Source organism: Choloepus didactylus, chromosome 8 (genome assembly GCF_015220235.1).
Source record: "Choloepus didactylus isolate mChoDid1 chromosome 8, mChoDid1.pri, whole genome shotgun sequence".
NCBI classification, from domain to species: domain Eukaryota; kingdom Metazoa; phylum Chordata; class Mammalia; order Pilosa; family Megalonychidae; genus Choloepus; species Choloepus didactylus.
Genome location: NC_051314.1, coordinates 125,969,467 through 125,992,535, shown reverse-complemented (window position 1 = coordinate 125,992,535; position 23,069 = coordinate 125,969,467). Strand labels below are relative to the sequence as shown.

General features: G+C 48.2%; 3 protein-coding genes across 11 annotated transcripts in view; 2 read left to right on the top strand and 1 right to left on the bottom strand.

Annotated features, from left to right (window-relative positions):
• Positions 1 to 23,069, bottom strand: part of VAMP1 (vesicle associated membrane protein 1) — a 72,749-nt gene that overhangs the window by 44,538 nt on the left and 5,142 nt on the right. Inside the window, exon 5 of one of the 6 annotated variants that reach the window (XM_037845612.1) lies at positions 22,989 to 23,057. The exons of 3 other annotated variants lie outside the window; for them this stretch is intronic. In XM_037845612.1, the coding sequence (XP_037701540.1) occupies positions 22,989 to 23,057 (69 nt within the window). Of the gene's footprint in view, positions 1 to 19,411; positions 23,058 to 23,069 lie in introns of those variants that run through there. 2 more of the 6 variants (XM_037845611.1, XR_005218297.1) reach the window with 2 other exon arrangements.
• Positions 9,182 to 13,764, top strand: CD27 (CD27 molecule). Its single transcript, XM_037845609.1, has 6 exons — positions 9,182 to 9,452; positions 9,584 to 9,715; positions 12,216 to 12,395; positions 12,588 to 12,677; positions 12,945 to 13,049; positions 13,301 to 13,764. The coding sequence occupies exons 1-6, from the start codon at positions 9,317 to 9,319 to the stop codon at positions 13,423 to 13,425; spliced, it is 768 nt and encodes a 255-aa protein (XP_037701537.1). The 5' UTR covers positions 9,182 to 9,316; the 3' UTR covers positions 13,426 to 13,764.
• TAPBPL (TAP binding protein like) lies at positions 14,271 to 20,837 on the top strand. 4 transcript variants are annotated; one of them, XM_037845604.1, is made up of 7 exons: positions 14,276 to 14,395; positions 15,138 to 15,356; positions 15,512 to 15,784; positions 17,619 to 18,029; positions 18,618 to 18,920; positions 20,150 to 20,233; positions 20,404 to 20,837. In XM_037845604.1, exons 1-7 carry the CDS (start codon positions 14,332 to 14,334, stop codon positions 20,457 to 20,459), a joined length of 1,410 nt encoding a protein of 469 aa, XP_037701532.1. In that variant the 5' UTR covers positions 14,276 to 14,331; the 3' UTR covers positions 20,460 to 20,837. The 4 variants fall into 4 exon arrangements, with proteins under 4 accessions (XP_037701535.1, XP_037701532.1, XP_037701533.1 ...); XM_037845605.1 differs by having other exon boundaries at positions 14,285 to 14,395; positions 17,691 to 18,029; XM_037845607.1 differs by lacking the exon at positions 20,150 to 20,233 and having other exon boundaries at positions 14,271 to 14,395.

The following is a 23,069-nucleotide window of genomic DNA, read 5'->3' as shown; positions in this document are numbered from 1 at the left end:
GGTGGATCGAGAAAACAGAGGATGTGGGAAAGAGCCGAGAGTGGGCTTCAGAACACCAGTGGTGACAACAAGGATAAACAGCCTTTAGTCACAAAAGAGGAAATACAAAGAGCCAACAAACATGGAAAATGCTCAACCTGATTTCAGAGGAATTCAGGTTGAAACAACGAGACAGCATTTTCCTCCAGTTAAATTATCAAAAGAGGTTTTGCTAACATGAAGGGTTGGCAGGATATGAGGACCATGTACTTTCACTCCACTACTGGTGGGAATGTGAATGGGGAGAGTTACTTTGGAGGGCAACATGCCAGTGCCTATTAAAATGAAAAATGTGCAAACCCAATGACTCAGCAATTCCAGTCCTCAGCATTTATTCTAGAGAGATGCTCCCATGTGCACAAAGAAACAGGTACAAGGTGTTTATGCAACTCTATTTTTAACAGTGAAACACTGGAAACCACCTAAGTATTCATGAAGAGGAAAACAGCTAAAAAGACTTTTGTACATCGTTTTCTAATAAAATGAGTAGTTTTTTACATAAATGTATAATAAAAGAATGATATTCAAGACATATTATTGGGTTAAAAAAGTAAAAAGCAAAATTTAGAAGATACATACTATACATCATTTACAAAAAATTAAAAAAATAAAAACACCAAAAAGTAGAAGTAACTCAAGTATCAATCAACAGAAGAATGGATAAACAAAATGTGGTATGTCCAGACAATGGAAAGTTATTCAGCTATAAAAAGGAATGAAGTTCTGATGCTCAGACTTTATTTCTTGCTCTGCATTAGGAGAATTATTGCAGGCTTGTATATTTCTTTTAGTGAATAGGGCAACCTGCCATGACCCAAATAAGAAAGGAAAAGTTAAAATAAGGTGTCATCACTGTCAATCTCAGGTATAAAAGTGTGGGGAGCAGGCAGTCCCCTTACCAAGGAGAGGCAGTGATCAGGTCACTTACACAGAGCTTTCTGCCCACCTCTCCTCAGACAGGGGGGGCTTCTGTGCACTGAAAAATTCAAGGAGAGGAGCCTCCTCAGAGGAGTAAGGAATATTTGATTATTGCTTAATAACATTTTAAGTAGAAAATAAATGGAACTTTGCTAGAAAAATCCATCTGACTGATGCCTGTCTTGGGACTCTATATTTTTAGTCCCTTATTTATAAATGGAAGCTGTTTATTAATGTACAATCCAACAAGGGGAAGAGAGCTCCCCTCATTTTTAACCATGAACGTCAGTAAAACCATAAAATAATTACATATATTGCATATACGTGCATTTACATACATGTAATTTATTTGCTTGTTAAGAGAAAGTTCTGGAAGAATACTCACCAACATGAAACAGTGCTTACCTCTGGGGAGACAGAGAGAGGACCAGAGCTGGGGGAAGGAAGTGGATCAAAGGGGCCTTTAGTATTAGCTATAATGGTTTGTTTCCTTTTTTTCAACTGTACTTCTAATTTTTTAAAATAATTAAAAATTTTTATTGTGAACTCTAGCATGCAAAATAGTGTACAAAAATAACAATATGAAAACCCCTAAGGTCAGAACATTGCAAGATCTCAGAAGGGCCTATGTGTTCCTCCAGATCATACCCTCCCCTCCCCAACCAGGGGGAATAGCTGTAGGGTCGTATCCAGATTCTCTTCTTTCTAGTCCTGCCATCGCTGAGTGTTTCCCTTAACAACAAATCGTGTACTTTGATCTATTTTATATATATATGCAATCTTACTCATGTTCTTTTCTGTGGCTTGCTTCTTTTGCTCCCTGTTATGTTCTAAGGCTCATCCATATGGGTGTATGTGGCTGAGATCATTCTCTCACTCGTCTGTTTCATTGAGTGACTATGGCTCCACTCATTATGCAATCTACTATTGACGGAAATATGGGTCGTTTCTTTTCTTCCTTGCTTTCTAATTCTGCCATCACAAACAGCAGTCCCACAACCTCTTCATGTCTTCATGTCTCCTGGGGCACATGGACAAGAGTTCCTAGAGCAGGCTTGCCAGGAGTACATCTATTTAGAAGACCAAAACAGAGGATCTGAGATCCACATAGAGAAGGACTCTGCTTTTTCAGAAACCAAAAAAGGACTAAAGGCCATTATTGGGCCTGGCCCTGGTGAGTCATCGGGAATGATGTGGTCGTAAATGTTTAACAACCAGCTCTCTAGGCAGGGAGCCCTTAATTTGTAGCATTTGCGGATTTCCTGCCACAGGCAATTTCAAGCTACCAACCTGTCACTGGCTCACAAAATTCCTGCAAATTTAGCAACCCAGCTTTGGCTAGACAGAACCAGCTGGCTCCAGCACACCACTAGGAGGGGAGCTGGCCCCTATTAGGTAGGCTCAGATGACACACCCACAGGCTGGAAGAGGGGGTGAAGGCAGCAAGTTATTTATAGTAGGCTCGTAGGAGTGCTTTAGGCTCACGTGAGAGCTGTAGGAAATCAGGGGTGTTGGGCAGGGGCCTCAGCAGCCCCTCACTTCCACCGCAGGGAACATTTCCAGATTGGTTGTGTGTGTGCAGCCCCAGAAAAAGAGAAAGGGGCACAGGAGCTCACCGTGAGAGGGAAAAGTCTCTCACTCCCTCACAAAATCACTTTTCTGCATAGAGAAATCTCCAAGTAAGACTAACTCATGGAGCAGGCATATAGCAGGCACGCGCCAATTCAGTTTAGTGAGTTGCAAAATGTTTCTCTCACACTCCCTGATTTAGCTTCCAGGTTAACTGTATGTTCCTCTAACCCCATTTCTTGGGGCTTGCAGCCTCCAACACCAAGGAAGGGAGGCAAGGAATGAACATGTATGGAAAACCCAAACTAGGCAAGGCGCTTCATTTATATTATTGCACTTAATTCTCCCAACACGCTGCGTGGTCGGTGACACCATCTTGAGGAGATGGAAGATTCAGTGCAGAGAGGTTCTGGGACTTGCGTGAGCCAGGCACTTCCTGGCAGATCTACCAGTCACTATGTATAAAGTGTTGAAGCAAGATATTTTTAAAAAATGAAACATAAAATCACAATGCTCTAAATAAATTATTATTAATGTTTTCTTGTATAAAATTTTTAATATAATAATATTTTAGTGAAAGCGAAAACATCTTTTATGCTATAAATAAGTAGAAAGAATATTGTCTTTAAATATCGTTTTTTTCTCATCTTTATCTTATACTTTGTATATTTCTATATATGACTATGCTATTTTATATTTTTAATGTCAATATAGACTTATATGGAATCTATATACGAATATATACTCTATGAATATAATTTATAAAAAATAGTGCATATGTTTGGGGATGCATATTCAAAATTATTTTTTGATGGAATAAAGATAAAAACATTTGAAGACTACTGAATTAGAAAGTATACTTTTTCCCAAGCACACATGGAACATATACAGCCACATACTAAGCCATCAAATAAATGCCATACATATATGTATGTATGTATGCCAAACTATATGTATTAGTTTCCTGTGGCTGCTGTAACAAATTACCAGAAGCACAGTGGCTTAAAATAATACAGATTCAATATTTTACAGTTCCATAGGTTGGAAGTCTGAAATGGGTCTCACCAGGCTAAAATCAAGGCGTCAGCAGAGCTGCATTCCTTTCTGGAGGCTTCTAGAGGAGCCTTGCCCTTTCCAGCTTCTAGATTCACTTCCATGCCCTTTCTAGCATCTAGAGACCACCCACATGCCTTGGCTGGCTCGCTTTCTCCATCCTCAAAGCCGGTAACATTGGGTTAAGTCCTTCTCATGGTGCCATCCGCTGGTTCCTCCTTCTGCCTCCCTCTTCTATTTATGAGGACTCTCATGATTACATTGGGTTCCAGATAATCCAGAATAATCTCCCATCACAAGGTCAGCTGATTCGCAACCCTATTCCATCTGCAACCTCATTTTCTTCTACCATGTAACATAACATATCTGCAGCTTCTGTGGATATAGACATCATTGGGGAGCCACTGTCCTACCTACCATACTATACATACAGATTACATTCTTGAACCACAGTAAAATTAAATTTAAATTTAAAAATAACAAAAAAGAAAAATTTTAAACCCCATATCTGTACATTTTCAAAGGTACTTATAAATAATATCTAGGTCAAAAATAAATAATACTGGGGCAAAGTAACAAAAGAACAATAATGAACACACCATAGAGTAAAATTTACAAGATTCAGCTCAAGTAGATCTTAGAGGAAAGTTTATAGCCTTAAATGCATACATTAGGAAAGAAGAAAATTTTAATTAGTTCGAGACATCAGGAAAAGAGTGACAGAATAAACTCAAAGAAAGTAAAAGGAAGGAAATAATTTAAAAGTTAGACCAAAGTATGAAACGAAACAGAAAACAAAAAAAAAGCAGGGAGACACAATGAAATCAAAAGTAGTTTCTTTGAAACAATTAATACTTAATAAATTAGACAGTTCTGGCAAGGTAGATCATGAAAACAACTGAGAACTCTCAAATAAACAATATTGAGCATGAAAAAAAGGGAAAATAACTACAGATCCAGTGGAGATTTTAAACATCTTTAGGCCCATAAATTTGAAACAGATTAAATGGACAATCTCCCAGGAAAATATCACCTACCAGAACTGACTCAAGAAGAAATTGAAAACCTGAATTAAGCCAGCAATGAAAAACCTACATTCAAAATACACACACACACAAGCAAGTTCTACCGAGCCTTCAAGAAATAGATCATCCCTATTTTATATAATCTGTATGTAAGAAAAGGAGACATACCACTGATGAAAGAAGAGAGATGACCAAAGGATGCAGGGTAGGGTGGTGCCAGCAAACCAAGGGAAGGAAAAGTCCCTAAGAAGGTAGAGAGCTGTCAGATCCCACACATCTCGGTTAGACTTGTCTTCCTGGGTGAAGCACTCCCTAATCCTCACACCCTTACTGAGGGACAAGCACTTATTGCACCCTAATCCCCCACCACCACCCCTTCCTGGCACTGTGATCACGACTATTATAACTTTACGTCTGTTTTTGAGATTATGTATTTAACATCAGACTCTCTCCCTGGTTTGTAAACACTATAAGGCAGAAACCACATTTATTTTGTGTTTCATCTTTGTGTCTCTTAATAAGCCGGTGCCTGGCAAAGAATGGATGTGTAACAAAGACTTGTCAAATGAATAAGTAAGTGAATGGATAACGCTTCCTCTCTAGTGTCATCGGGATTTTTAAATTCCCTCCCTCTAAGAACTTGCTTTATTTCCTTCCTCCATGAGCCCTCCCCACAAGAGGTCATTACCAGCCAGAAAGGGCTGTCTGGTCATGTCTGCCAAATGCCCATTTCCCTGCCCTCGCTGTCTTTTTGGCTGCTTGAAAGCCATCTGACATTAAAACCACCTCTCCCCTGGCCTGGCTGCTGCTTCTCCTTCCCCACCGATCTGTGAGAAAGGGGTTTATGCTACATTGTCGGGTTTGGGGGTGTTTGACACAGAGTGGAGCATGAGCCTGATGCTGTCCACCCAGTAAGTCCACCTCTATCCCCATCCCCGGAGCCCAGATTCTCAAAGCTTCCCCCTTCTTAGAGAAAACCTGCTCTCTGATCCCTCCATCTCACTAATGTGATGGATCACTCACCTTTCCCAGGGGTAGATACATTTTAACAGGGATACAGACTTAAGCTAAAGGCTGGTAATTCAGCAGTGATCAAGGAATGGAATTTAGGAAGTCAGCAGGGCCTTGGACCCCTGATATTTCAGTTTTATAATTGTGGATAGAGCTGCCAGGGAACGGAGGCCAGAGCAGCTCATATTTACTAAGTGTCTTACGTGCCAGGAAGTGCTAGGAGCTGGGACTCAGATACTGAAAAGTGGTCAGAGGTTGGAAGAAATTTCCACCAGAGGCCCATGTCACCCAGGTTGAGGGGTCCCAGAAAGCAGATAAGAGCATTGGCACGTGAGTACCCAGACCGCTTTAACCAGCTCACCCCATCGCACAGCCCAGTTGGTCTCTGAAAGCCTTGCTGGGAAGGGGGATCTAAAGTGGAGGCAGGGGGCTGTCAGTGGTGGCCCTTGAAGAAAGTAGGAGTGGGGGGAGGAGTGGAGTGGGGAGGAAGGCTGACAAGGCTCAGGAACCCCAAACCAGGAAAATCCTGTGACTTCTGACAGCTTTTTAATGAAAAGAACCACCTTCTACAGCAAGATCTTGGAGAGAGTTTTGTTCCGCTGAGTGGCTGGACTGGCTGTAGATCTGTAAGGGCCGAGACTGATTTGGGAATTGGGGGCTGAAGAGAAATGGAGAACACTGCCTGACAGAAGCTTTCTGAAAGGCAATCTGTGATGGAAGAGGCAGGAGAAGAAAGAGGAATCAGCAAGATGGCAAGTGGCCTTATTGTTTTGTGGGGTGGCTTGACCACTGACAAATCTCGGGGGTGGGAAGAAAAGAACAAGAAAAAAAACAAGAACAAGACTATTCAAAACCGATTTTAAGGTGTTCCCTTATGACATATAAACCTTCAATAGAAGTTCTGCCATACCTCATTATTCACAGTTACCAAAAGATGGCAGCAACCCAAGTGTCCATCAACTGATGAATGGATAAAAAAAAAGTGTAGTATGTATATATATATACATTATTATATACAGGAATTAAGTCCTGATGCATGCAACAACATGGATGAATCTCAATGACATTATGATGAATGAAATAAGCCCGAAACAAAAGGACAAATATTGTATGATCTCACTGATATGAACTCATTATGATAAGCTAACTCATAGAGTTAGAATCTAGAATTAGGTTACCAGGGAATAGATTGAGGTTAGAGAATGGGGAGTTGACGCTTAATTTTACAGAATTTCTATTTAGGTTGATTGTAAAGGTTTGGAAATGGATGATGGTGATGGTAGCACATTATTGTGAGTGTAATTAACAGCACCAAATTATATAAATGAATGTGGCTAAAAGGGGAAACTTTAGGTCTTGTATGTTACTAGAATAAAAATTAAAAGATAAAGCATAGGACTGTATAACACAATGAACTGTAGACAACGGACTATAGTTTAAAGTACAAGTACAAGAATTTTCTCTCATGAATTACAACAAATGTATGACACTAATACAAGGTGTTAATAATAGGGTGGTATATGGAGAAAAATACACCTAATGTAAACTATGGATGATAGTTAATAACTTTTCATCAATTGTAACAAAAGTAACTAATGTTAAAAAAAATTAGTACAATTACCAAAAAGTGTTATCATCAATTGTAACAAATGTTCCACACCAATGCAAGGTGTTAAATGTGGGGTAGTTAATGGAATCCTGTATTTTATGCATGACTTGTCTGTAAACCCACAACTTCTCTAATAAAAAAATTAAAAAAAAAAAAAAGTTCTGCCATACCTAATAGTCTTGCATTTACCGTTGCTCTGAAGAAAGCTCTGTGTCCCAAATCTGAGGCCTTTGCCAGGGCAGAAGTGAGGGGAACGGCCAAGAGACCCACAGGCAAGAACAAGACTTCTGCTAAAGGAGGAACCAGAGCCAGGGGGCACCGTGAGAACACAGGACCTACTAAGACGTGTGTCCGGCAAGCCCCGCCCCTTCCCTCTGCCAAGGACCTGCCTGCAGGGGAAGGGACATCTTATCTAGGGAACGTCTAGGCCACAGTCACTGCTCCAGGTTGAGGTTTTGGTCAGGCCCTCTCAAAGTGATGGAAATCCTCAAAAGACAAGGGGATGCAAGAAAAGGAGGGCCTCTCCACTCCCCCGAGCCCCCCAGGCCACCCCTGAGCTTTAAGCTCACCTGAGGATACGGCAGGACTGCTGGTGACAGAACCATGCTCAGCTCCTGAAGATGCTCTGGGGGGGAGTCGAGGCACCCTGCCTGATGGTTCTTCAGATCACACCCATATATGGCTTCCCACTTGAGCAGACCCCGCTGAGGGGCTGTACAGGGGTGGGGGAAAGGCAGGAGGTGGAAAAAATGAAGAGAAAGGAAACCAAAGAGTGAGATAGAGAGAAAACAGATCTAACAGATCTGACAAGTGAGGCCACAGGGATGGGACATTTATGAGCAGAAACAACTGAGAAAATAAGCCGCCTCACACCTCAGTCTTTGGGGAATGGTGGGGCAGAGGGGTAGAGAAATAAATGAGGGAGGGGAGATCTGACCCAGGTGTTCCCAGGGCTCAAAGAGGGAAAAGTCCAGCTATTTCCAACATCCCCGAATCAGTCTTCTCAGGAGAACCAGGGAAATAGGGAAGAAAGGACCCACATAGGAATCAACCTGTAAACCCAAATAGCCAAAGCCGGGAAGAGGAGAGGCCCCAGGTGCTCTCGGACCTCAGTGACTGACACAGCCCCAGGGGACAGGGAGGAGATGAAGAGGAGGCAGGGTAAGGAGGAGGGTGAGCAGGGGGCTGAGAAGGAGGGCAGCCGGGGGCAGTGGGTGATCCCAGATCACGGGCTGCAAGAAGATTTGATGAGATCACATGTGATCTCCTAGCAGTGTCTATCAGAGAAGGGAAGCAGCTCCCAATCCCTTGTTTACAATTCTGAACAATTCTACAGCACACTCTTTGAGCCATAAAACCAGGCCTCAATTGATGCAAAACTAGTGATCATCATTATGCATCCCACTTAGTATAAATATGCAACTGTTTCCCTGCAGAAATAATAATGGCTTTGATTGAGAGTGTTGCCCAGGTCCCATGAGGGTCTCCTGCAAGATGTGGTGCTGTTTTTCTTCCTAAAATCGGAAAAATTCGAATTCCAAACTTATCTGATCCTAAGAGTCTCAGATGAAAGTCTGTGGACTTGCACTCAGTTCTGGTTCCTTCTTTCTCTAAACTGGTGCTCTCTGAGAAAGGAGGTATGTGGGACTAGGAGAGAGGGGCTGAGCTTGTGAGCCGTGAACCAGTATAAGGGAATGGGTGCAAGGTGGCGACTTTGTGTACATGTGCGTGGGCGACTGTACACAGACAACATTTTGTAAAAGAGGCAGGCATCGATGGGTTAAATTCTTCATGAGCACAAGAGCGGGGACGGAAACCAGAGAGGGGGCATCTGTGAAGAGCAAAGAATCTGCTCTCCAGTAGCCTCCCCAGCCTGCGGAAAAGGGGGCGGAGGTTGCTGCACTGAGAGAAAAAACAGCCACAAGGAAGGTTCGAGGACCACAGCTGCCATCAAAGGCCAACTTGCCACCCGAAGTGAGGCAACTCAGAGAGAGGCAGAGAGAAGAGGCACTAGCACCCCGCTGGGAGGTGCCCGCTCGAGGGGCCGGCGGTCAGCGAACAGGGGGCGCAGAGGGCACCCCGGGCAGAAGCCATGGCCTGGCCACCTCCCTGCTGGCTGTGGGTTCTGGGGACCCTGGCGGGGATCTCGGCCACCCCAGCCCCCAGAAGCTGTCCAGAGAGGCACTACAGGGCACCAGGAGAGCTGTGCTGCCAGTTGTGTGAGCCAGGTAGGGGCGAGAGGGCCGGGATTAAGGTGAGGGAAGAGAGGGGACACGGAGTTCAAGCCACCAGGAGTGCCGCCTGGAAGAGGGCGGGAGAGGGGCCTCCCTTGGCCTGACCTGGGACCCTCTGCCCACAGGGACATTCCTAGTGAAGGACTGTGACCTGCCCAGAACGGCTGCCCAGTGTGATCCGTGTATACCAGGGGTCTCCTTCTCGCCAGACCACCACAGCCGGCCCCACTGTGAGAGCTGTCGACACTGTAACTTTGGTGAGACGGGTGAGGGTGCTGAAGGGCTGGGGTGCGTGCAGGCAGATTTGGGGGCACATGGTGTAGGGCTGAAGGGGGGTCAAGGATATGGCCTGCTTCAAGACTCACCAGCAAGTGGAGCCAAGGCTGGGAAACGAGGAGCCCTGGGGAAGGGGAGCAGGTATTGCTGCTGGGAAAAATCTAGCATTTCAGGGAAGGGGAAAGCAGAATTTGAGGGATTGGTGAGAAAGGATCTGTGGACAGGATTGAGACCATCAGAAGGGGGAAGTGGATCTAGGACCCCATATTTCACACAAGCAACCCCCAACTGATGAACTGGCTGTGATCCCAGAATGAACACTTTCAGGTTGGCTGCCTGAAACTTGGAAATATATCTTTCTACAGAAATAACACTATAAGCCAGTGGTAGCAACCTTTTTTTTTCTGCACAAAGCCAATCTAAGAAAATGAAAATGCATGTGGCCTGTGTTTTTCTTTTGTAATTCTACCTTTTTGAAAATTAAGAAATGAAATATCTGCAAGCTATGCTTATTCTATTATTGTTTCTCCATTTTAGCTAGATTTTAGAAACTACACACCACCATACACTAAAGTAGCAGACTTTAAGTGGTCCCTTTGAACAAGACACTTCTGTGGACTACCTAACTATAACTGCTTAATTAAACCACTTGCCTGTAAAATGTGTTTGGTCTCATTAGGCCTTTAATGCTGTGCTTAAAAAAAGGGGGGGGGGGGGGGGAGTTTCCATTGCAAATGAGTCAAACAGCAACAACATCTTTAATATAAAAAAAGTATTCCTCAGTCCCCTTAATTTAAAAACATGAATGTTAATGTCTGCTCTTCTCATCTTGGCAGCAGCCCCAGTTGGGTTGAAATGTTTTCGTCAGGCATCCCCACTCGCTCTGTGGGCCCCACCCAAAGACCCTTCTCCCAGGGCTGAGGTGGCCCTCCCTGCCTCCACTGTGCCAAAACAGCCCCAATCCATGATCCTTCTCGAGGAGACTCGGCAGATCCCAAAGGACTAGGGCAGCCAGACTAGAGGAAATCAGGAGGAGACATGGCCCTCTCTGACCTCAGAATCCCCATTCGTAAGACGGTAAAGTGTCTGAAATGAGATCCCAGGCTTCCCAAGGACTCTGGGGTCTCGTCATTGAAAACAGCACGTAATCCATGTTTACCAACCCAGCTCCTTCTTTAACTTGTCCCTTTCCCTTTTAGCAGGACACCCTCATGACCAACCCCCTCCTCAGTCTTCTCCACCTTGACCTGTCCCAACCCCCATCGCTGTCCCACACTCTCTTCCCTTTCAGATCCTCACTCAGGCTGGCTCACAATTCCCAGCAAGCCACAAGGAAACTAAACTCTAGTAGCAACTCAAGTCAAAGTTCAGGAAGGAGAGGCCACAGGGACATAAAGGATGAGAAGAAGGGAATTCCTGGCAAAAGGCATACCTTAAGGGAAATTGTTAAGGTTGGCAGGTCTTTTGTCATCTTGCAGCCTCCCTTTCTGTGCCCCCTTCCACCTGCCAGGGCTCCTCTCCTTGGGTCCCCACAAGGGCACTGCCCTAAGACCTTCCCCTCAGTCTGGCCCACATCCGGGTGCTGCCACCTTTCCCCAGGGTCACCCTTCCTTCCTCAAACCCACCCACCCACGTGCCCAGCTCAACCAGTCCCCCTTCCCCCACCCCAGTGTAACAGGGTGACCCCTACACTTGAGTAAAGTCTACATTTTAAAGACAAAGGATGCCAGCAATCAAGTAACTCTTTAGTAAACTTGGAAACATGTCAAGGATCACAGCAGGGCTACTCCTAATTGCTAAAAAATATAAACCACCCATATGCCCATAACAGTAGAATGGATAAATAAACCATGGTATGTTCATACAACGGGATGGAATACTATACAGCAAGGAGAACCAAGCTCTGCAATTACACTCAACAGTCTGGATGGATTTCAGAGAGAATTAAGTAAAGGAACCTAGACATAAATGAGCACCTACGGACGATTCCATGCACACAGTATTAGAAATCAGGATAGTGGCTACACTTGGAAGTTAGTGACTAGAAGGGTGTATGAGGAGTTTTCTAGGATGCTGATCATCTTGTTTTTTGATGACTGGTCATACCTGTGTGTCCAGTTGGTTAAGATTCATTAAGCTTATGCCTACTGCATGTATACCTCTCTGTAAGTATATTATACTTCAATAAAGAGTAGAAAAGTCATTCCTACTTTTCATAGTTTCTATTTCTGAACCCAATTTTCTAAAAGACCCAAGCTTTTTCTTTAATGACAATACTGATGATTCCCACAGCAAAGGTGTTGGGTGACAGTGAGGGCAGGCAGGACTTCTGGGGGTTTGGGAGAGGGGTTGGGAATGGAAAAAGAAGCAAATCCATGAGGTGGGCCTGGGATGGGGCAGGGGAGAGGAGGAAGCCAGTGGACCTGGCCTGTCTCCAAAAACCTGAGTGTCTTCTGCTCCTTGGACCTCGTCTTTCCCCAGGTCTTATTATCCGCAACTGCACCGTTACCACCAATGCCGAGTGCGCCTGCCCCCGAGGCTGGCAGTGCCGGGACAAGGAATGCACTGAGTGTGATCCTCCTCCAAACCCCTTGCCGACCACTCGTCCATCTCAAGCCTCAGGTCCACACCCACTACCCACCAGCTCACCTCACACAGAGAGTAAGTTCCAGCCAACCCATGGTCCAGTCTCTCAGAGCAGGGCTGACCTCCCAGGCACACTCCAAGCAACCAGCCCCGTCCCCACTCTCCCACACTTCCGTGGCCTGGTCAGACTGTCTCTGCCTCCCCTTCTCACCCAGGGCCGTGACCCATGAGGTTGCCTGCTGCTACTCACTCTGTCTGTTTTTCCAGAGATGCTAAAAGCCACAGCGGTCAGGCATGTGCAGACTCTAGCTGACTTCAGGCGGCTGCCAGACCCTGCTCTCTCTACCCAATGGCCAAGTGAGTTTCCTCCCGGATCGCCACTCCCAGGGAGAACGCATGCAGAAGAATCCAGAAGGGAAGCCAGCCAGAATGCTCTCAGAAGTAGGGATAAGAAGAGGAGGGAAAGGCAGAGAATCTAGCAATTAGGAGGGCACCTGGTCTAATGGTGGGGATAGGGCTGGTGGGGGGAAAGTAGAGAGGCAGGGGTGACAGGAATGGCTGGGCCAAGAGGGGTCACAGGCTAGGCCCTCCCCAAAACTCCTGTGTGGTCCCTGCCTGTCACAGCCCAAAGGTCCTTGTGCAGCTCAGACTGTATCCGCATCCTTGTGGTCCTCTCTGGAATGCTCCTTGTTTTCACCCTGGGTGGAGCCCTGTTCCTCCGTGGATCAAGTAAGAGACAAAATTCAGGTCTCCAGTCCTCCCTGCTCCCCACCCCACCATCTCAGCCCTGTGCCCGTGCCTCCAACCTCACTGAAGCTTCCCCAGCTCCATCTTTAGGACCCTGGCTCCTCTCTACTCCTTTCTTCTCTCTTTGGCTGGTGCCCTCCTGACAGCCCTCCCCCAGCCTTCCCCACCATTGCCTTCATCTCTCCCCACTGCTGTCCTCCTGATTCTGAACCCATCTGATTCTCCTTCTGCAGTCAAAGGAGAAACTCGGGTGGAGCCTGAACAGCCCCGTCCTTACAGCTGCCCCAGAGAGGAAGAGGGCAGTGCCATTCCCATCCAGGAGGATTACCGAAAACCAGAGCCTGCTTCCTACTCCTGAGCCAGTGCTGGGGGGCAAGAGGAAACGGAGCTCTGCAATAAAGCCCTAGCCTCTAGCCCACCCTACCCAGCCATCCAGAGGGAAGGAGATCCGGAGGCTCCGATTTCAAGACCAGCCTCTCACCAGGACCCTTTCCTGTGTTCGGACTTGAGACAAGTGCCTTTGAGAGGCAGGCAGTGATGAGGCTGAATGGGACTGAGAGCTCAGGGTGGGGAGCAGGAGCCCCGGGCCAGGTACTGGCCCAGCCGGCTCCTTCCTGTGCTGCCCGAGGGCCGGGGCTCTGGCTGTAAAACACACTTCCGGCGAGGAAAGCACGTGCTGTGAAAACCAGCAAAATAAAGTTGCAGGTTACCACCCACTACAGCTCTGCAGCTTTCTCTCTACAACTCCAATCCCACAGCCCAGGCCACTTCCAGCTGTCCCCTCTGATCAGGGATCTGAAGGAGGAGCTATCTCCTGTGCAGACCCACGTGGGGCCTGCCCGAGGGGGCGAGGGGGCGGGGATGAGGCACTACCAGAAAATGAGAAAGGTCTCTGGGCCACTGGCGATCCTGCCTCTTTTCCCCTCCTCCTCCTGCCCGTTCCCACACTTCCATCTCTCTGATTGGGCTGGTGGGAGCAAAGGGGTGCAGTCAAGTCCGGTCCTGAAATTGCCCGGGACTCTTGTTTGTGTGTGTGTGAAGACCAGTGAACAGGACTGGCAGCTGCTGCAAATGGCTTCTCCTCAAGGCAAAGGCAGTCACAGTGACACTTCCTCAAAGCGAAAGTGAAAGTGAAGTAACAGAGAAGCCAACGGGCTGTTGACCCGCAAGAGGTGTTCGGGAGCCGGCCCTTCTCAGGCCCAGGACGGGCAAACGGCCGTGGAGAAGGGCGGCGGGGAGAGGGGAGGGGCGGGCGCGCGGCTCCATGGGCGCCGCCGGGGGGTGGTGCCTGCTGCTCGGCTTGGCTCTCTCGGGAGCCGCGGAGACCGGTGAGTGTGGAGGGTCCGGGGGCGGGGAGGGGGGTGGCGGAGTGCGGGGCCACTGTAAGGCAGGAAGGCAAAGGGGCCGGGACAGCCCCCCAACCGCCTTCTAAGCCCAACAGGGAGAGGCGCAGGGGCTGGGGAAGTCAGGAACCAACGCGGGGTGGGGGTGGGAGGACGGCGCGGACTCTGGGGGCTTCCTCTGGGGATGTGGGCGGGGGTGGGGGAGCCAGGGTGCTACAGGAGAGGAAAAGGTCGGGCCTCCCAGGCGAGGATCACCACTTGGGAGGTGACCCCAGGAGACAGGGAGGAGAAGGTTACCTGTAAGGGCAGAAAACAGCAGCCTACCGGCTGGTTGGGAAAATCTGAAAGATGGCTGCCAGCACCCCTGGCATTGCAAAAGTCCCGTGTCCCCTCTCCAGGGCCATATTTGCTCATTTGTTTGCTTTTGCTGAAAATTCTTCTGACTGAGGAGATAGTCTTTAATTCAATTATTGGAAAGAAGAGTAAAAACAAATTCCTCAGAGCCAGGCAAATCCAGGACTTTAATAATTTACACCAAGAAGGATTTACCTGGAGGAGCTGGTGCTTCCCAGAAAGCAGGTTTGGGGGGTGGAGGGGGGAGATGGGACAGAGCGACACACTGGACCCTTGGAAGACAACTTTTCCCCTTCATGGCTCCACAGTTTGGGGGAGTGGTACGGAAGTAAATTCCTAGACAAGAGGGGCTCACCCAGCCCCCTCTCTGCAGGGCCATGGACAGCAGAAGGACAGTGGCGGGCAGTGGACGTGGTCTTGGACTGCCTCTTTGTGAAGGAAGGAGCTCTTGCCAGCAGTGGGAACAAGGCCCAGGCTCTGCTTGTGCTAAGGCAGGTGCCAGTGCTGGATGATGGCTCCCTGGAAGGCTTCACTGATTTCCAAGGGGACACCTTGGCCAAAGACAACACACCTACTACCTTTGAGGCCTCAGGTAAGAGCCCTCCACCCTGAATCCTCAGTCCTGCTGGGCCTCCTGAGCTGGGCCAGCCCTGTTCCTTTGTCAGTTTCCAAGTCTACCCACCCACACCTGCTTCCCACCACCCCAGGTTCTCAGTCCAACTCGAACTCTGTGCCACCCTTCCCCAGTGGGCCAGGTACAGATACCCCAGGCCGAGGCCTTGCTCCACGCTGACTGCAGTGGGAAGGAGGTGACCTGTGAGATCTCCAACTATTTCCTCCAGGCCAGCCAAGAGGCCACTATCGAGAAAACAGCTTGGTTCATCGCCAACGTGCAGGTGTCTGGAGGGGGACCTAGTGTCTCCATGGTGATGAAGACTTTCGGGGATGCTGAGAATGGAGCTGCCTGGCACCCCACACTGAACCTGCCCCTGAGCCCTGAGGGGACTGTGCGGACTTCAGGTGAGAACATAAAAAGCAGTTAGCAGGAGAGAAGTTGTGTTTTCTTTAGGTGGGCAGAGATGAGGGTTAGAAGCAGCAGCAAGGGGACAAGGCCACCTCTATCCTGTATCACTCATTCCAGGGTGACCCCTAGGCCTCAGTCCTCTTTCTTCCTGAAGACCCCTGGGTGCAGAAGAGAGTGCTAGGAGGCCACTACCTGAGGGTCCAAACACAAGAGCAACCTGTGCACCACTTTCAAAAGTGAGGTGAAAGGGGAAAAGTTTCACCTCACTAGGTGGCTTTGGGGAAATAAGGTGCATGATGCTCTATTCATGACTGCTGTCTATGGTCAACTTATTGATTCAGGATAATCAGAGCAGAGCACGGGGACACAGAATTCGTTCATGGTCTGTCAGTAGCAAAACCTAAGATCTTGGCTTCCCCAACTCAGCACATCTGAGAGGGTCCAGGAAATTGAGAGCAAGATGAAAGGATTCTCCAGTGTTCATCTAATCCAATATTTTGCATCCAAGAAGAAGCATCCAAGTCCAGACAAGATTAGGGGGCTACCCTCCTATACTTGGAAAGTCCCAGAACACTCTTATCCTTTCAGTTATCCAACCTAAATTTATCCAGCTACCTCAGAAGAGAAAGGTTTTCACATCTGTCCAGCTCCTACTATGTTAGGTAACATCCCCCACCCGCTGCCTTGCCCTCCTCTTTACAAACACACTCATACTCACATGGATGTATGTATGCCTTTTTTTCCTGAACTGTTTGAAAGTAAGTTGCAGTTATCATGAAACTTCGCCTCAAATGCTTCCATGTATAGTATGTGTTCATTCATAACCAAGGATAAGGACGTTCTCCTTAACCACAAAACAATCACCTCGGTAAAGCAGACTAAGGTGGGGAGTGGGCCACCCAGGGTGTAGGTGATAAGGGGGTGTGGTCTGTAGAGAATTTGAGAAATATAATAAAACTGACTAAAAGTCAGATGGCTTTATATTCTCATCGACACCCTCACTGACAATTCTGAACAATATCGGTGATGAAATATTCCTCCCTGCCAGGGCAGAGCTCTCCCATCTTCCCTTCCTCCCCTCCACCCCCACCACTCTGTACTTTTAAATTGATATCATAATATTCTCTAGTATAAAATCCAAATTTTTATTTCTCTAATTGTCCCAATACTGTTCTTTACAGCTTTCACTTTCTTTCTTCCTTTTTTTTTTTTTAAGTCCAGGATTCAAACAAGGATCACACATAGCATTTAGTTGTCTTGTCCCTTTAGCCTCCTTTAACCTAGAACAGTCTATTTTCAGAGCATTGATATTTTTTAAGAGTCCAGGCCAGTTGTCTAGTAGAGTATCCCACCATTTGGATTTGTCTGATTCAATTTAGGTTAAGCAGGTTTGGCATAAATACTACTGCTATTTTAAACTCTTATTCCCATTTGGTCTTCACAGCAACCTTGCCTTAAACAGACAAGCTCGGCAACATCGAGTGCCCTGTCCAAGGTCACGTAGCTAGGAAGTGGAAGAGCCAGGCTTCCAAAGCCAGTGCTTTCTCTGCTGCTCCAATAGTTGTTAACTAAGAGTCAACAGGTCTCCTGAAACTATAAATCCATAATTTTGCATGTGTATTTTTCTGATAAGGGGTCCATAGCTTTCATCAGGTTTCCAAAGGATTAGTGACCCAAAAATGGCTAAGACCACCACCTGAGTCACGATGCCTTTCCAGAGCCCCATTTCTTTGCGGTTCCACCTGATGGGAAATTAGCTCCACTGGCCTCACTGTCCAGAAGAGGAAGCGGGGCAGGTGTGAGCCTACAACCTTCCATACTCCCCTCAAGCACGCCCACAGTTCAGCAACCAGGGGACCTTGAGGATGCAGCGGCCCACAAGCACCCCTTTTTCCACCATAGTGGAGTTCCAGGTGACCACACGGACCCCATCCCTGAACACCCCTCTGGGGAGCTCGCCCTCCCTGCACTGTGGCTTCTCCATGGCACCAGGCCTGGCCTTCATCAGCGTGGAGTGGCGGCTGCAGCACAAGGGCAGTGGCCAGCTGGTGTACAGTTGGACCACGGGGCAGGAGCAGGCCAAGCGGGAGGGCGCTGCCCTGGAGCCCGAGCAGCTACGCGTGGCTGGAGACGCCTCCCTCACCCTACCCAGCCTCACTCCAAAGGACGAGGGGGCCTACATTTGCCTGATCACCACCTCTCTGTACCAAGCTCAACAAATCATCCAGCTTGACATCCGAGGTGAGGCCAGGGCTCAGTTATCCTGGGGGAGGGGAAGGGTTATGCCTATTGGGAGTGTCTTCCAGGTTGGGGTCCAAACACAAGGGCAGTTTCCAGAGTGGCTTCATGCTGCTATCCCACAACCAAAATGCCATCTCCATCCTAGAAGCACAGATGGCATGAGACAAGGTGTCCCACTGGACTCGAGGATAAATCCATGAAGAAATTTCTCAGCTCAGGATCCTACTGCCCTGCCCAAGCTTGATGGCACCAGTCACCCCGGTTCTTTTATAGGACATCCTAAGGAGCAGTGGCAAACCAGGACAGGGCACTGGGAGCCCTCCTGATCAGAAGCATCTTATCACTGATAGCCTTTAAAATTGCTTGTTCATAGTGATAATAAAAAGCCAGCCAACCTTTAGGTGGCTTTATCATAGTTTTTAAATTGTCTATGGAAAATGTACCCCCTTCTTGCCTGCATCCCACCCCTTGGTAAACCACTGAGGGGGAAACTTTCCTCCACAACCTACTGTCACTCTTAGCAGGAAGAAAAGACTTCTGTCCCTAGCCAGATCCCTCTGGAATCTTATTCCTCATTCTTTCTTCCAGCTCCTCCAAAAATAGGACTGCGTTTGATAAACCAAGCTGTGCCACCCACCCTCACCTGCAGCATCGCTGGCTATTACCCTCTGGACGTGGCTGTGACATGGACCCGAGAGGAGCCAGGCAGAGCCCCAGTGCAAGTCTCTGGTGCCTCCTTTTCCAGCCTCAGGCAAAGTGCTGCAGGCACCTATAGCATCTCCTCCTCCCTGACAGCAGAACCTGGCTCTGCAGGCGCCACCTACACCTGCCAGGTCACCCACATCTCCCTGAAGGAGCCCCTTAGGGCCAGCGCCTGGGTGGCTCCACCAGGTACCGGGAGTGCCCTCCTCTCCCCACCATCACACAGGGCTCATGGCTCTCCTGCCCCTAGCGCCTCTCGAGCTTTGTTCCCAGTCCCAGCTTCTTCATATCCTGCTTCTGCTTCTGGCTCCTTCTTTCCCAAGGTGGCGGCCTCTGTGGCTTTGACCATACATCCCTTGAGACCTGATTACACCCCAAGCTGCAGTGTGCCAGGCAATGTGCGTAGGGCTGGGGATCAAGGTTGAATAATTCCTGATCCTGCCCTCAAGGAGCTTAGTCCAGTTGGGGACAAAGATTAGGCAGTCAGGGAAGATGACCTTTGAGGAGACATTTGAGCCAAGCTGGCCAACTTAGGGGGAAGGGAGTACTCAAGACAGAAAGAACGGCCACTGTAAAGGCCAAACCACAGAGCAACCTAAGGAGAATTGGGGGAACTGCAAGTAGGTCGGCACAGCTACAGCCAAAGGTATATGGAAAAAAGGGGAAGGCGGCACTGAAGCTTGAGAGGTAATAGTATTTATTGAGGATTCACATGAGTAAAGCAATGTGATAGGCATCTATATGTATTATCTCAACTATTATCATGGCACCCATTTTACAGATGAGTAAACTGGCACTCAAAGATGTTAAGTAGTTTGCCCAAGGTCACCTACACAGTAAATGGTAAAACAGAAAATGTGAAAAACACACAGCCTCACTCCCCTGTATGTTTAAACCCTCGACTGCTGTGAGCAGCCAGATCGTGATGGGTCTTTCAGCTTGAACTTCAAAATTCATCCTGAAAGCCACAGAATGTTGTCAAAAGGTTTGAGACAGGAAAGAACTTGTGCTTAGAAATGCAACATCCAGCAGCATTCGCTTTCTTTCTTTGCTCACCAGACTGTGAGCTTCCTGCTCACCTTACCCCCCAGCTATTTACAAATTCCAATTTTTTTTGTCAACAGCTAGTCTAACCTAAATCTCTTTGGCAATTCAATAAAAAAGAAAATTCCTCCTGAGGCAGGAAGAAGTAGCGAATTCTGTGTGGAGGAGCCCATACAAACCTACCTCCAACAACACACCAACAAGTACAAGTGCCACACATGCCCAGTTCCTGGGTGAGAGCAGGGTGGCATCTGATCGGGATTCCTGGCCAGGGGCTCACAAACACACAGTCCTTTGTTCCTCCTCCCTGGGCCAGAAACTAGGGGTGAAGAGGGCTCAGCCGTTGTGTCCACCCACCTTGTTCTCACCCCTAGAGACGGGAACGGCCTTTGGCATCCTCCTGGCCAGCAGCCTCTTCCTTCTTGCACTGCTGCTCCTGGGACTTCAGAGACGGCAAGGTGAAAGCCTGGGCACCCTCAGAACTGGCCCCTGGGCCACCTCACCCCTTCCCCACCCAGACCAGGGAGGAAGCCCAGGCCCCCCAACTCCCAGCCTGCCCATCCACCACAGCCCCCTGCTTGTGAGGTTCCCCAACTGAAACCAATCTGTCTTCTCTGCTTCTTCCTAGCTACTTCACCAAGGTCTGGCAAGATTCTGGGTGGCTACTCTCCTGCCTCAGAGTAAAAAGGAAGAATAGCCACATTCTCCCAGAGGGACTCTGAAGAGATCTTTAGCCAGAGTTCAGAAAGCCTCCAAGAAAGGCAGGAAAAGCCATCGGATCAAGGGGACACTGACTCTGGCTCTGGATATGCAGAGGCCTCTGCCTTCCTTTGCTGGGTGCCCTGGGCAGAAAAAAGGCCCGAGGTGAGGGGGTAGCAGGAAGGCAGAATGTCTAGGGTGGAGATTAAAGCTAAAGAGCCAGATTGGGGCTGAGGCTATAGATAAAGAAAACAAAGAAATTAAGAAAGGGCAAGTGAGGGACCCTGGGGCAAAAGGGAGAGGGTTGGGCTGCCATTCACAAACACTGAATTTTGTCAAAATAAAAACCCTTGTGCCCTGTGAGGCAGAGCTTTCCATGTCCCTGTCTCCATGCTGGGCCCCACTGAGCCCTGTCTCCAAGCCTTGCTGCTCCGACCTGCGAAGCTGGAGGTGTGCAACAAAGACCCTCAGGGGTAGCCGTGTGGGGCTCCACCTCAGTTGCTCCGAGTAACCTGAAGCTGCAGCTAAGGTCCTGCTCCTTCTGACAGTTGCCAGTATTTTGAGAAAGCTACAGGCTCCTCACCCCCTCAGCTGCAGGGGAGAAATTCCTCCTTTTATTCATTTTTAAAATGTGCATGGTCGATACAGTGGACTTCAGCCTAAGACTACTTTGAGGATGATAGGAAAAGACTGTTCACTCAAGGTCTTGTGTGGGCACATCCCCTGGGACAGGACAGGCTGAGGACCTAGGGAGGAGGTAGATGGGAAAGGCCTGAGAACATGTGCAACTGTTTGCCAACGTGAGGTGCCTGCTCAACTTCCTGTCATCACTTCCTCTCCCTGGCACCTGCAAGAGTTGGGCTGCTTCAGGTATGAATGCTGACAGCAGAGACCACTTCCTCTGCCAACACACAGACCTTCAATCTCACAAAGACACACAGCACACATAAGCCAGCCCTTCCAGCATTAACATCAGACTCTTAGAAAGAAACTACACATCCCTCCTCCCCATCCCCACTTCCTCCAATCCAAACAACAACCAAGTCAGTTTAGTGGTGGGAATTTGTATTTTTTGCCTTTGTTCCAAATACATTAAATTGGTAAATGTGTCACATGCCACATGCCTTTGGTGGAAGTACAACTGTCATTACTCCATACAAGAATGAGGTTGGGGGGTTAGGTAAAAAGACAAAGAGGTGACAACAGACACACAATGGAAACCCCACATCAGCTCATGGCAAACCCAAGAAGGAGATGTGGGAAGCTCAGCTTCATTTGACTGCAAAGTCCTGGGTTTCAGTCATGTATCTGCTCATGCATGTGGGTGGTGGGAGGGAGAAGGGAGAGCAAAGACAAAGAAGAAGGTACAAGGTGGGGTGAGAAAGAAAGTAGAGGGCTAACACCCCCCAAGGAACAAAGCCAACTACTTCTGGCGAGCCTCAGAGAGACAGAAACCCAGGACATAATTCCTGTGACAGGGCTGGGTGGGCCAAGGGGGCGGATTTGCTCCAGGCTTGGGACACATCGAGGACAGTGGTGGTTCTTCTCCAGCGGTGACCCCCTGCATTAGGCAAGGAGGAGCCCAGAGGAGAGTGGAGACCTCCGAGGGGGACTGTTGGGAAGGTACACTGACTGCTTTCTTCCAGCTCTTCAGTCCTGCCCTAGGGCAGGACGAAGGGAATGTGGGAAATGGGGGCAAAGGAAGAGGAAGGATGGTTTTGCACAAATGAAATGCGGCTACATGGAAAGTGAGAGTCCAGACCCAGCCCAGCATGGCCGTGGCCTCTTCCTGCTTGTGGACAGGAGGATGGAAGGAACAAAAGCCATGGGGATGCTCTCCCTCCTGTCCCCAGCCTGCCCTCCTCCCCTCCATCCTCAGCTCCCATCCTCAGGTTCCACTGTCTATACCCACACACCACACAAGGAGGCAAAGAAAGAAATGAGGCAAAGTAGAATGTAGATGGATAAGGAAGGGTGGTTTAGAAAGGTGCATACTGCAGAAAGAACAGAGAGGTGGCTCTCAGGGAGAGGGCCCCATTGCAGCACAGCAATACACCAACACACCTGTCTACAGACCATCACACCTCCCACCCCAACACAAAGGTGGTGAGTATACTGGACTTCTCTGAATACTCACACCCAGGGGAAGAACCCCTTGCTTCGTTCCTGTCCCTGGCAAGTATGTGGGGCTGGTGTGGAGGAGAAGATTCCCCAAGAGTCCGAGGATCCCTCTACTCTAACACCCTCACATTCCTTTATCAACAGGAAGGGAGGGACAGGAACCCGAGAAGGCAAGAAATGGCTTCCTCCAACTTAAGAGTTTTCAAATCAAGCCCCTGACTCACTGTTTCTGTATAACTAACAAGCATTCTCTCTTTATCTCTCTATGCCAACAATTAAAATTAACTGAGAGCCCCAAACTTGGCTATCTGAAATTATTAGATGCCCTCATGAACAATACAGAGAGTGCAGAGAATGTGAAGAAGAGACCACCCCTTCCAGTTAGGAGCTTACGGGGCTGCTTTGGGGATGGTAAAGAGAGTCCCTGTAGTTTCTCAGTTAAGCCGTGTTTGTTCTCCAGGCCTACAGAGTACA